Raw genomic sequence first — 13,460 nt, 5'->3', positions numbered from 1 at the left:
AAAGATATTAATGAAAATGTAAAGGTCAACAAGCCCCCCCATATCACCCAAATCAATTGATGTCAAACGTTTTTGCTGGTTGGTGCTGCTTAAATTTTTATTTTGTGCTGCTATCATTTTAAAAATATTAAGAAAATAATGTCTTGATGCTTGCTTAATCATCCAGGTAAGTAAATCCCAAAAGGTTGATTCTATTCATCTGGACATTTTCAGTGGGAGAAAATTCTCGTCACTCATCCAAGTGACTTCTTCAGTCTCAGCTGACAGCAGGTTTCCCCAACCTTATAAACAGAACATTTGTACAGTGAAGAGAGATGTTACATCTATCTTCATTTGCATCCCAGTCATCGAAGCGTTGGAGGTAGTTTATAAAAGATTACAGGATCACCCTAACCTCAGCAACAGGACCACTCTCAGCACTGATCAATTGTGTTTGCTTTTGGAACTGCGTCTTGATTCCACCTATTTTGCATAAGGGTCAGTACTACAGTCAGAAACACCAGACCCCTTTAGGATAAAACATGAAACAGAGAAAAATACAATAATCAACAAAATAAAACAGAAATACACAAAAAACTGGGTCTCAGACCCAGTACCGTCATGGTTCCAGGGTAGTTATCCTACACAGGAACACCACCAAGTCATGGTTCTGGTATGTGGATGACCCCTGGGTGAAAATCAAATCTCAGGTGCTTAAAGTGTTCTCCATTCTTTAAGCACCGGTTTACGGATCACATTAACTCCACATTCTCCTCCTGAAGGCCCGCAACACTGCCTTCAGGTCAGGAGATGCCTACAGTACAGCTAGGTCTAAGCTAAAGAGAGGTATCAAAAAAGCCAAACACCATTACAAAAAGAAGGTAGAAGAACACTTCTCCAACTCCAACCCCCGACGCATGTGGCAAGGACTCCAGACCATTACAGACTACAAGACCAACAAACCCTCCCCTGCATCCTCCTTCCTCAACAAACTCCACAACCTTTATGCTCATTTTGAGCAAGGGAATCCAACAACTACAACCAAAGCAGATGTGACGCCGGACCACCAACCACTGACTCGCTCCCCCACCGATGTAGGAGCGGTGCTGAGCAGGATTAATGTCCACAAGGCTGGAGATCCTGATTTTACAAAAAAACAAAAAACAAACAAACAAAAAACCCACAACAAAACAGCTAAACATGAGAGGTTTTTGGAGAACGTTTGTGTTCTCCATTCTTTAAGCACCGGTTTGAGCACCGTTTAAGCACCGGCACTGTTTCAAAAGTACCGGTTTGGCACTGGTTTCGGACAAAACCTAAACGATACCCATCCCTATTCCTGACCAACCGACCCCAACATGTCCAGCTGGATAACCACTGCTCATCTACAATTACAATGAACACCGGTGTACCACAAGGCTGTGTGATGAGCCCTTTCCTTTACTCCCTCTTCATGCATGACTGCAGACCTGCTGATGGTTCCAACACCATCATTAAGTTTGCAGATGACACCGCGGTGATTGGCCTCATCAGTGACAACGATGGATCTCATGTGGATGACCAACTGCTCCAAGCTGGAGGCTCAAGAAGGCTCACCAGCACCTCTTCTTCCTGAGGACTCTGATGAAGAACCACCTGTCCTCAGACATCCTGGTGAACTTCTATCTCTGCACCATTGAGAGCATCCTGACCAACTGTATAACTGTCTGGTATGGAAACTGCACTGCCTCGGACTGGAAGGGATTGCAGAGGGTCGTGAAAACTGCCCAGCGCATCGCCGGAGCACCACTTCCTGCCATACAAAACATCTACAGGAAGCGGTGTCTGAAAAGGGCTTGGAAAATCATTAAATACCCCAGTTACCCATCACATGGACTCTTCACCCTTCTTCCTTCTGGGAGGCGCTACAGGAGCCTCCGGACTAAGACCACAAGGTACCGGAACAGCTTCTTCCCTACAGCTGTCGGACTGAAAGTTTCTTCAGTCTTGACTGAAGAAGTCACTTGGATGAGTGACGAAACATTTCTCCCACAAAACGCTATGTCCAGATGAACAGAATCAACTTTTGGAAATTTACTTACCTGGATGACTGAGCATGCATCAAGACATACATATGGTGTATGACAAACATACAAAATAATTTGGAACTAAGGAATCTGATTTTGTCTTCAATCTCTTCTTTTTTTGTCTCTCTATGCTTATGTATTCTCTATTCTCTTTCCCAGCATCCCCCACCCACTCATGGTAGATTGTCCATTTGGTTCCTCATGCTATTTAATGTATGTTTCTTTAAAGGGGAGTCCTTCATTCACATAGTAACAAAGTGTACACAGAGGACTGTCTGATTTTTGGGGCTTTCTCTCTAATATTGTAGGGTTACCATACACTATAACAACTTGAGATAACTGTTATTGTCTGTTGAGAATTATGTCTTATAAATAAAACTGATTAAAATTGAATGGATGTAAATGGATGGATGTTATTGTATCTGACAAACAGAAAATAATTATTCACAGATGGATTGTTGTTTTCTGTGTCTGTAGTCTGTCAGGCTGTCTGATCACAGAGGAAGGCTGTACTTCTCTGGCCTCAGCACTGAGCTCCAACCCCTCCCATCTGAGAGAGCTGGACTTGAGATACAATCATCCAGGGGACTTAGGAATGCAGGTGCTGTCAGCTGGACTGAAGGATCCAGGCTGGAGACTGGACACTCTCAGGTATGGAGAGAATGGCTGTTTCTCAATACTAGAGATGGACCGATCCAATATTACGTATCGGTATCGGTCCAATACTGACGTAAATTACTGGATCGGATATCGGAGAGAAATAAAAAATGTAATCTGATCCATTAAATATCAAAAAAGCACCTCACAAAACTTGTGATACACGTAACTTGGCTCATAACTGTAGCACATCGCAGCAGTATGCGTCACGTGATAGAGCGGCTGTGTGTATTTGTAGCCTTGCTGCCAAACCGGCATTTCATCTCCGAGAAAGTTATCCTAGGGAGAAGTAAAGCAAGTGTGTAAGTTCATCTCTGAATGTTTGTAAAGCATTCCGGCGTTAAGCTTAACAACAGATATATGGATCGACTGCCTCTCTCTCTCTCTCTCTCCTGCTGCAGTTTCATGTTCTTCAATCATGAAACTGATCAATGATCAGCTGATCGGCTTTTCTGTCGCAAGTCCGTCTCTCTTGTTTGTTTTTGGCCCACTTTGCACCAGAAAGAGGAAACCAGCGGCTGAACAACAGCAGCACGTTTAAGCTTGATAAGCTGTTGTTAGAATGTAATATTACATTCTACACCAGGATCTTTTTCTACACAGCTGACGCTGGTAACTGTGCAGGGGTGGATCTAGCAAAGTTTAGCCAGGGGGGTCGATAGGGCATGAACAGGGAAAAGGGGGCACAAAGACATACTTTTCTTTCTTATTCTCATTTAAAATGTCTAGCTTTTAATAAATAATTATCCGAATCTTAAACCCAAAGATTTAATCTTATGTAAAATGTATAGAAGTCCATTACTGCATATAGTAATTATTAAGTCTAATATACCCTACTAAGCTATAGTACTTTTTCCTTTGGGAAGGTACCATCTGTGCAGTCTGCAGTTCTGTTGAAGAAAGATGTTGAATCTATTTAATTATTCTTAAAAATAATTGATTTCTGTGTATATTTTTTTTTCACACTTCCTCAAATTAAAGTTGATTACGTCAATTAAGCATCATGAGGTGGAGGGTGGGTGGTTCCCTATTTTATTTATTTTTTTGCTGGGCGTTTTAGAACCCTATTAGGTTGCTTACTCTTTAAAACACCAGAACAGGGAGGATGGAGTAGGTAAGTTTAAGTTTATTAGATTGATCAGTATCGCTGAACTATGAAATATTTTGGGTGCAGTTTTTGCATACAGGTATAACAGAATAGCTTTAGTGTTTTGTTTTTTTTAACTTGAGTATGAACTTATACAAAAAGCAGCAACACATTAAAAAAAGTTTTATTGATTAAAAAACACACTATATCGGATTCATGTCGGTATCGGCAGATATCCAAATTTATAATATCCGTATCGGACATAAAAAAAGTGGTATCGTGCCATCTCTACTCAATACTCAAGTAGACACGTCTGCTATATTAAATGAATTGGGCCCGGCTGATCACAGCCCGAAAAAGTGACATGGGCCCACTCTCCAACAACACCTGAATGAATAGGAGTAATGTTTCATCACTCATGTGACTGCAGGTTTATCCAACCTTTTTAAACATTAATTTATATAATGGCTGAAACTAGCTTCACTGGTGAATAACGGGCTGCGAGGTCAGTTTCTTGATCCACACCAGATGGTGGACACTAGAGGTGAAGGGAGCCACCAGGCTGAAGAAGGAGTACTATCTCACACTAAAGGTCATATACTTGATTTGGTACTATCTTATGGTCTGGATATTTGCATCACGGACATAGAGGACTTTGGGATTTCAGATCACTTTCCGGTTTTGTTTAATACTGTAGCGAGCGATGTGGATTTGAACAGTGATGGCCCTGTGCGGCAATCGCGCACGATTAACTCCCAGTCAATCGCCCACTTCATTGATGCTTTCCTTGACTCTCCCCTCTCTGATGCTAACTGTAATGGGGTTTTATCAGCGGATGAGCTTGCTAACCTCTTTTATACTACATGCGCTGACATCCTTAATTCTGTGGCACCTCTGAGAATTAAACGTGCCAAATCCTCACAACCCTGGCTAAATGATACGACTCGCGCCCTTAGGCGTGAATGTCGTCGTGCTGAAAGAAAATGGAGGAAAGACAAACTCCACGTCTCTCTGGACATCCTCCAAAATTGTCTATCTAAGTATCAAAAGTCTGTTAAAGCTGCCAAATCTGCCTTTTTGTCTAGCATTATTATGACTAATAGCCACAACCCCCGAGCACTTTTTAATACTTTTAATTCTGTGATAAACCCTTGCACTACCACTTATAGGGATGCCTCCCCTGCTCTTTGTGATAAATTCTTAAAGTATTTCTCTGATAAAATCTCAGCTCTAAGGGCTTCTCATCCATCTCACCCATCATCAGTTTTAGACCCAGTTCCAGCTTCTGAATGCTTGACTGTCTTTCAACAGTTTGAGCCAGTGTCTTATTCTGCTTTAAAAGATATAATTGATCATCTCAAAATCTCTGGTTCCCCGCATGATATTCTTCCTTCTCGTTTCTTTAAGGAAGCTTTACATGTTATTGGTCCTTGTATCTTATCTCTGCTGAATGCATCATTGTCATCAGGTTGTGTACCGTCTGTCTTTAAGCATGCTGTTGTGCAACCTATTATGAAAAAGAAAAATCTTGACCCTAATGCTCTCACTAACTACAGGCCGATCTCTAAACTCCCTTTTATTTCCAAAATATTGGAAAAGGTAGTTCTAAAACAACTTCAGGCCTTTTTAGATGCAAATGGTATTAATGACAAGTTTCAGTCTGGTTTGAAACCTCGCCCCAGCATAGAGACAGCCTTACTTAGAGTTTTTAATGATCTTCTTTTAACTGTAGATTCTGGATATTCTGTGGTCTTAGTTTTACTTGACTTGTCTGCTGCTTTTGACACGGTTAATCACAACATTCTTCTATCAAGATTGGAACATGTTGTTGGTCTCAAAGGTTTTATCTTGGTTTAAATCCTATCTCTCAGAGAGGTCGTTCTCTGTTGCTATGAAAGAAAACTCTGCTTTTTTCGCGTATGATGTGGTTCTGTTGGCTTTATCGGGTGATGGCCTCCCGCTTGCAATGAAGCAGTTCACAGCAGAGTGTGAAGAGGTGGGAATGACAATCAGCAACTCCAAATCTGAGCCTTGGTCATCAGACGGAAAAGGGTGGAGTGCCCACTCTGGATCAGGAATGATTTTCTGCCCCAAATCAGGGAGTTTAAGTATCTTGGGGCTTGTTCATGATTGAGGGGAGAAGGGAGCGGGAGATGGACAGATAGATTGGTGCTGCAACTGCAGTGAAACCAACACGGTACTGGTCCGTCGCCATGAAGAGAGAGCTGAGCGTAAAAGCAAAGCTCTAAATTTACTTGTCAACCTATGTCCATACCCTCATCTATGGTAACAAACTTTGGGTAGTGACCAAAAGAATGAGATCACAGATACAAGCGGTTAAATAAAATTATACACATACTGTTAGACACTGATAAACCTGTTCATGTTCTGTTTTGAGAGCCATGTAATGTCCATGTGTGCTTGCTGAAAAAGACTGTGCTGGTCTGACCCCCCTCCTCCTTTCAGGGTGGAGCCTGCTGGAGTCCGATGGTTGAGACCAGGTCTGAGGAAGTGTAAGTGTGTATTTAATGTGATTCATGAAAACAAAGAAGCACACATTCAACCATCTTCAAACTCACATCACTCATTCACATCTCTGATGTCAGGAGTCATCATCAAAGTGTCAATCAATGAACAGATGATCGATCAATAACTGCAGCTGGATTGTGTTTGTTCTCTCCATCAGATTCCTGCCAACTCACTATCGACACAAACACAGTACACAGAGAACTCAAACTGTCTGACAACAACAGGAAGGTGACACGTGTGTGGGAGGTTCAGTCATATCGTGATCATCCAGACAGATTTGATGTTTTTCCTCAACTGCTGTGTAGAAATGATCTGACTGGTCGCTGTTACTGGGAGGTCGAGTGGAGAGGAAACGTTTTTATATCAGTGAGTTACAGAAGAATCAGAAGAAAGGGAAACAGTGACACTGAGTTTGGACGGAATGATCAGTCCTGGAGTCTGAGCTGCTCTGAGGATGGTCCTCATTCTGTGAGGCACAACAGCAGGCAAACATCCATCTCCTCCTCTGTCTCTAACAGAGTAGCAGTGTATGTGGACTGTCCTGCTGGCACTCTGTCCTTCTACAGTGTCTCCTCTGACACTCTGATTCACATCCACACCTTCAACACCACATTCACTGAAACTCTTTATCCTGGATTTAGGCTATTTTATGATTCCTCAGTGTCCCTGAGTTGAGTGTAAAGAGCAGTGTTGGGTAAGTTACTTTAAATTAGTAACTTAGTTACATTACTAGTTACTTCTATCAAAAGTAACTGGTTACTTCAAGTTACTCGTTACTTTCAGAGTAACTAGTTACTAGGGAAAGTAACTTTGGTTTTACTCAGAATTCTCTTGTTAATGTGTTGCTTCCGTAACTGGATACCCAGCCAGACTGCCAGTCTTCTAGCTTGCTTACTTGCCACAACTGCACTGTGCCACCTACCAATAGAAAGAAAAAAATAATGTGCACATTTCCACGAGAGAAATCCCACACCTGATTCTATCCTAGCCTGCTTTTTACATCCAACACAAAAACTGCAGTCGCGGTGCTTTCGATTGTACTCAGAACTCTGAAATTCTGCCTTCTGAATAGGAAGATGTAGGTAACACCAGACTGCAGATGAGCTGCTTACAGAGCTGAACTGGGACAAAAAAATTGTCCCGGGCATTTTGACTAGAGACCGGCCGCCATTATAGGAAAAATCATAAAGCCTTTGAATGAAAATAAACACTGTTGTGACAGTGATGTACACTGTTCTGATGGTATATATGCATCAATCTATCAATCATTTGTTACTACTTAGAAAAGGATCCTGGTGTTATTTGTCTCTCAGAAACCGTTCAGAACTTCCCTTCAACTCATCCATGTCACCTAAAAGGTAAACCTGTTTCTCCATCACAGCTCTGATGATTCAGTAAGGACATCTCCTGGTTTCATCTTCATGTTTCCCTCTCACCACATATCCAAACCGACATCATGACCAGCAGCTTTACAGCTGTGGCTCCAGCAAACATCAGCTGATACTAGAAATTAATATTAAATAAATTCTAACAACAGCTGATCAAGCTTAAAAGTGCTGCTGTTGTTTAGCGCGACATCCGCTGGTTTCCTCTTTCTGGCGCAAAGTGGGCGATAAATAAACCAGAGAGAAAAGCCGATCAGCTGATCATTGATCAGTTTCATGATTGAAGTAGCAACAGGAGAGGGAGGGGGAGAGAATGAGAGAAGAAGAGGCAGCTGTGCAGCAAAGACAGAAAAACTCTAGCTTTGTGTCTTTTTCATTGTAGCTGAAGTCCGGGACAAACTGTTCCTTTTCACCTCAATACGAAACGCATGATATTTTCTCTGAATACGAGACTATTCTGTTTTTTACGGGACGGTTGGCAACTGTAACCTTATGAACAAAATAAAGTTCAACATCATTAACTTCATAGCACCCACCCAGCTATATAGAAACTCCATCATGCTAGCTAGCACGCAGTACGGAAAAAGTCAGCATAACGAAAATAAACTCCACCTAAACTTGGTTCATATCTGACCCAGAGAGACTGCAGGTCATAACTTCTTACCTGAAGTTCAGTTCACCTGATACTCTCGGACCAGCGGCCGCTTCGGGTCTCTCCTCTTGCCTCCCTTTTCCTTCATCCACCTGCTGGCCTCCACCACTTGCTAATGTTATTGAATCTGTGGAAGCTCTGCGATAGCCACCACACGAAGTAACGAATAACGACCCTATCTAAATCCCAGTAACGAGTAACGCGTTCCTGATTTTGGCATAATAACTAGTTACCGTGCTCGTTACCACAATAATAACGTAGTTACTGGAACGCGTTACTTAATAACGCATTAGTCCCAACATTGGTAAAGAGTGTCCTCCTGTTTGAGAAACACTGTTGAACAGATAGTTCAGTCTGTACATGTCTGTCTCTTTTACTTAGAAACACGTTTTCAGATTCATTGATTCAATCAGTTGATGTTTTAAACTGTTGTAAATGATTCATTGTAAACTTCCCCCTCTTCTTCCAGGATCCACATGTTGTTTTTCTGTCTTTTTCCACTCAAAGCTTCAAAGTGAATATAAGTATGTTGTGTTTCCCTGAAGCTCAGTTCATAACCTGCTCTTCTGCATTTTCAACAAGTCTGAGCTCATTAAAATGGATACAAATGTTTGATTTCTCTTTCTTAATGGGATGTTTCCAAACTCTCCACGTGCTCTTGCTGTTTCACTCATTGTTGAAGCTCATCATTTGAAAATGAAAGCAGGTTTATATGTTTCGCAGTTACTGACTGAGATCTTCAGTGGGGGGGGGTCGACATGCTCCTGTACAGACCTCTCAGGATAACCAAGGTGCAGTCAAAGAGTCCAGTCTGTCCTCAGAGATGTGAACATGTGGTTTCTTTTATTATTATTATTATTATTATTATTAGATTTTTATTGAAGAAAAAAAAGGACTTGTTACAATAAAGTGCATTGATATCATTTAGTCGAGAAAAAAAAAGAAAAAAGAAAAAAAAACTTTTTCTTAGTCCTTTTTATTTTACATTCTGATAGCAAAAAAAATTAAACTCGGCATGACAGTGTGTTACATAATGCAGCATGTTTAACTTATTTACAAAGACTACATTAGGTACATATTATGAAGTTGAGGGTCAACCTGACATTGTACGATAGATTGGAGATTGGGGGACACAAAGCTAATCCATTTATTCCATATTTTTTTTTGTGATCAACATTTTATTGATTTAAAACGGGGTTGGGGGGGGGGGTACAGACATATACAGCACAACTGTAAACTGCAGTAGCAAAGCAAACATTAGCAAACAAGGCATAGGGACAGCAAAGAAAAGACACAAAAACACAAAGTTAAAACCAATTATTGCCTCTTCCAGGAGATAACTCTGGATGAGAAGATTTTCCAAGCGTCAACAGTCGTGGGTCGAGCTTTATTTAATTTTGGTGTGGTATGTTCAAAACCAATAACACGGATAAGACATCGTCTCCAGAATGATTCCATACAAATGTCAGGACAGAACCATTGCTTTGTAATAGTCTTCTTTGCGGATGTAAATCCAGCGAACAACATTTTGCATTGCATTTGTTTTAAGGAGATTTCAGAGGTATCATTAAGGAGACAAAGACCAGGATTGGGAACATAAAAAACTTCCAGTACCTCAGATAACACAGAGTTCACAAAGACCCAAAAATCGGATACCACAGGACAGTCCCAAAACATGTGCAAAAACGTGCCAGGTGATGAATCATTGCAGATGTGACAGTAATACGTAGCCTGTAGTTTCATCTGGAACCTCCTATAGGGCGTAATGTATGTTCTGTGTATGGTTTTGAAATGAATTAATTGATGTGCCAGGTTCTTAGAAGTCAAACTCAGATTAGACCACACTGTATCCCAGTCTATATTAACCTGTAGTTCTCCCAGTTCCCTGACCCAAATAGATTCAATGGGCAGGGACTTCATACCATGTTCAGCTAATTTGTTGTAGATTTTGGAAACAGAGGGTCTGCCAGATTTAGGCAGGATCCAGTCCAACATGGGATGAGAGGGAAGAGGAGAGTCCCAGGGGACACCGTATGCTTTTAAAGCTGATCTGAGCTGCAGATATACAAAGTAAGAAGATGCAGGAAGAGAAAAACGTGTCCTTAAGTCCTGAAATGAGCAAAGGCCTTGGGCGTTGAATAGATCATCAAAAAGGTTTATCCCGAGTGAGAACCAAGAGGGTTGAACAAATGGTCGGCTGCCACATAGTAACTTTAAATTATGCCAGAGTGGTGAGCTTTTACAAAATTTAACTGGAGCACCCAGCCGCCGTTCTATCTTCCTCCATACCTGTATAGAGTTGGCAATAATAGGTCCAAATTCGTTGTTGTTGTAGAGCGTATTGGCGGGAACATTAGCAAACAGAAGATATTGTAGTCTATGCGGTGCTGCCTTGGCGGATTCGATCATTTTCCACGCAGTAGTAGTCTCTGGGTTGACCCACGTACTAAGCGCCCTGATTTGGAATGACCAGTAATAAAACTCTAAGTTTGGTACTGCCAGGCCACCAAACAATTTGGGCCGCTGCAATGTTGACAAACGTATCCTAGGCCTTTTGCCATTCCAAATAAATTTAGACACCGCAGAGTGTATGTCTTTAAAATAAGTTAGAGGAGGAGAGAGTGGCAACATAAAAAAAAGGAAATTAAGCCGTGGCAGTATGTTCATCTTTACTGTGTTGATTCTACCCTGAAGCGAAGTTTTTAAATTGTCCCATCTTTGAAAGTCGGATTTGATCTTATTTAGCATAGTAGTAAAATTCTCCTTGATTATCTTTGGAATACTATTATGAATTGAAATGCCCAGATAAGTAAAAGTGCTTTTGATCTGAACACAACCGGGTAAGGAAACTTTCGTAGCTTTATCGTTCAAAGGCATCAAAGCAGATTTCGACCAGTTTATTTTGTAGCCAGATAGAGAGCTGAAATGGTCAAAGTTTTTAATCAATGGATGGATGGACGTCTCATAGTTGTCCAAAAACAGAATAATATCATCCGCATATAGAGATATGATATGATTATGACCACCAATTCTTATGGGAGAAATCGTGGACTGTCTAATGGCTTGTGCTAAGGGCTCTAGAGAGAGGCAGAACAGGAGAGGAGAGAGAGGGCAACCCTGCCTCGTTCCACGCTGCAGCGTGAAAGGGGGAGAGACCAGGTCCCCTGTTAAGACACTAGCAAGAGGTGAGTGATATAGTGTTTGAATCATAGCAACAAATTTCTGCTTAAACCCAAAGTGTTTTAATACCATCCACATATAGTCCCACTCTAGCCTATCAAAGGCTTTTTCTGCATCAAGTGAAAATACTGCACATGGATTTTGATAGCTGTTAGCGGCATCTATGATGTGCAACAGCCGTCTTATGTTATCAGATGCAAGCCGCCCTCGGATAAATCCTGTCTGGTCTGCATTGACCAAAACATGGATAACTCTTTCCAGGCGCAATGCGAGAGCTTTTGCAAATACTTTAAGATCAGTTGTGAGCAGAGATATCGGTCTGAAACTAGAGCACTCAAGAGGGTCCTTTCCCTTTTTTAAGAGAAGGGTAATAAGTGCTGTTTTCTGGTCTCTATGGAAAGACCCGTTCCGGATTGCAAAATTAAATGAGCCGAGCATGAGCGAGCCTATTGTATCCCAAAGTTCTAGAAATAGTTCTGGCGGAAGGCCATCCAGTCCAGGTGATTTACCTTTGTTAAGGTCTTTCAGCGCTCTATGCAGCTCATCTAGAGTTAATGGGGCCTCTAGCTCATCCTGATCTGCTTGTGGAATATGAGGTAGATCCAGATTCTCGAGAAAGCTATTACAGATAGTATCCTTAAAATTGATATCTGATTTATACAGATTTACAAAAAATGACGAGAAAGTGGTGTTAATGGACTGGGGATTTGTCGTAATTTTACCGTTTGCAGCTGTTATAGCTGGAATATGTGCCCTTGTTTCACATTCTTTAAGCATAAGTGCCAACAAATGACTAGGACGCTCTGATTCAAAATAGTACTTCTGTCTAGTTCTATGCAAGATGAACTCTGCTTTGGACAAGGTTATTGCATCATATTCTTCTTTTAGTGAAGCTAGGAGTGTAGACTGATCGTCTGACCGGCTTAGTTTTTGCAGATTCTGTAAAGATTCCACCTGATTTTCTAGATTGGACACCTGAGCACGTTTTGTTTTTGCCAACATGGAGGAGAATGAGATGGAAAAGCCACGAATGAAACATTTTGTAGTCTCCCATAAGACTTGTGGGTCGATATCCTCATTAGCGTTGATATCCAAAAAATCCTTCAGCTGGAGCTTAAGCAGGCTGAGAAAGGTAGAGTTTGGTAATAGGGACGTATTAAAGCGCCACCTGGGGGCCCTATTCTTTAAATTGGGCAGATCGACAGAGCATAACAAAGCTGAATGATCCGATATCAAGATTGGCTGAATAGAAATAGATGTATCACCTGAAACTAAGGAAGGACTAACAAAAACGTAGTCTATCCTAGAGAATGTCTTATGTCTATTAGAAAAGAATGTATAATCCCTAATGTCGAAATTCTGCATCCGCCAAAGGTCGATGAGATTAAGATCTTTTATAAGTGTATTCAACAGAGAAGATGAGAGATTAGCTACTGCATCTGGATGAGATTTATCTAAAACGGGGTTGACGACAGCATTGAAGTCTCCACCCAACACTATGGAATAATCATTGTATTCTAATAGTGTATTGGCAATATAAGTAAAAAAGTCCCTGTCTGGCTCATTTGGACAGTATACAGATACGAATACCAGTTTATGGTTTAAGATACTGCCACTTACAAGTGCCAGCCGGCCGTTTTCATCACTCGTGCTATACCTGGTAGTAAGGTCGAATTTTCTCTTCAGCAAGATACAGACACCCTTGGTTTTATTTGGGGCAGAGGACGAAGCTAGTAGTTTGTAGTGTTTGTTTTGAAAACGTGCCACATCACCTTGTTTCAGATGTGTTTCTTGGATTAAAGCAATGTCAGCGTTTTTACGGTATAGGTACTCAAGGACACGTGTCCGCTTAATAGCGGAGTTAAGACCATTAACGTTAAGTGACAGAATAATCAATGGTAGCATCGGTACGGCAAGTGTCCAAG

The 13,460-nt window shown here is 41.3% G+C and overlaps 1 protein-coding gene across 1 annotated transcript in view; it reads left to right on the top strand.

The window, feature by feature from the left end:
* LOC113018312 (NACHT, LRR and PYD domains-containing protein 3-like) overlaps window positions 1-8,967 on the top strand; it is a 49,121-nt gene extending 40,154 nt beyond the window's left edge. The window contains exons 11-13 of the mRNA XM_026161369.2: window positions 2,523-2,696; window positions 6,256-6,302; window positions 6,476-8,967. Of these exons, the coding sequence (XP_026017154.2) occupies window positions 2,523-2,696; window positions 6,256-6,302; window positions 6,476-6,993 (739 nt within the window). The 3' untranslated portion in view covers window positions 6,994-8,967. The remainder of the gene's footprint in view (window positions 1-2,522; window positions 2,697-6,255; window positions 6,303-6,475) is intronic.
* The last annotated feature ends 4,493 nt before the right edge of the window (window positions 8,968-13,460 follow it).

The sequence above is a fragment of the Astatotilapia calliptera genome, chromosome 3 (genome assembly GCF_964374335.1).
Source record: "Astatotilapia calliptera chromosome 3, fAstCal68.1, whole genome shotgun sequence".
NCBI lineage: Eukaryota > Metazoa > Chordata > Actinopteri > Cichliformes > Cichlidae > Astatotilapia > Astatotilapia calliptera.
This window is presented reverse-complemented; position numbering and strand designations above follow the sequence as displayed.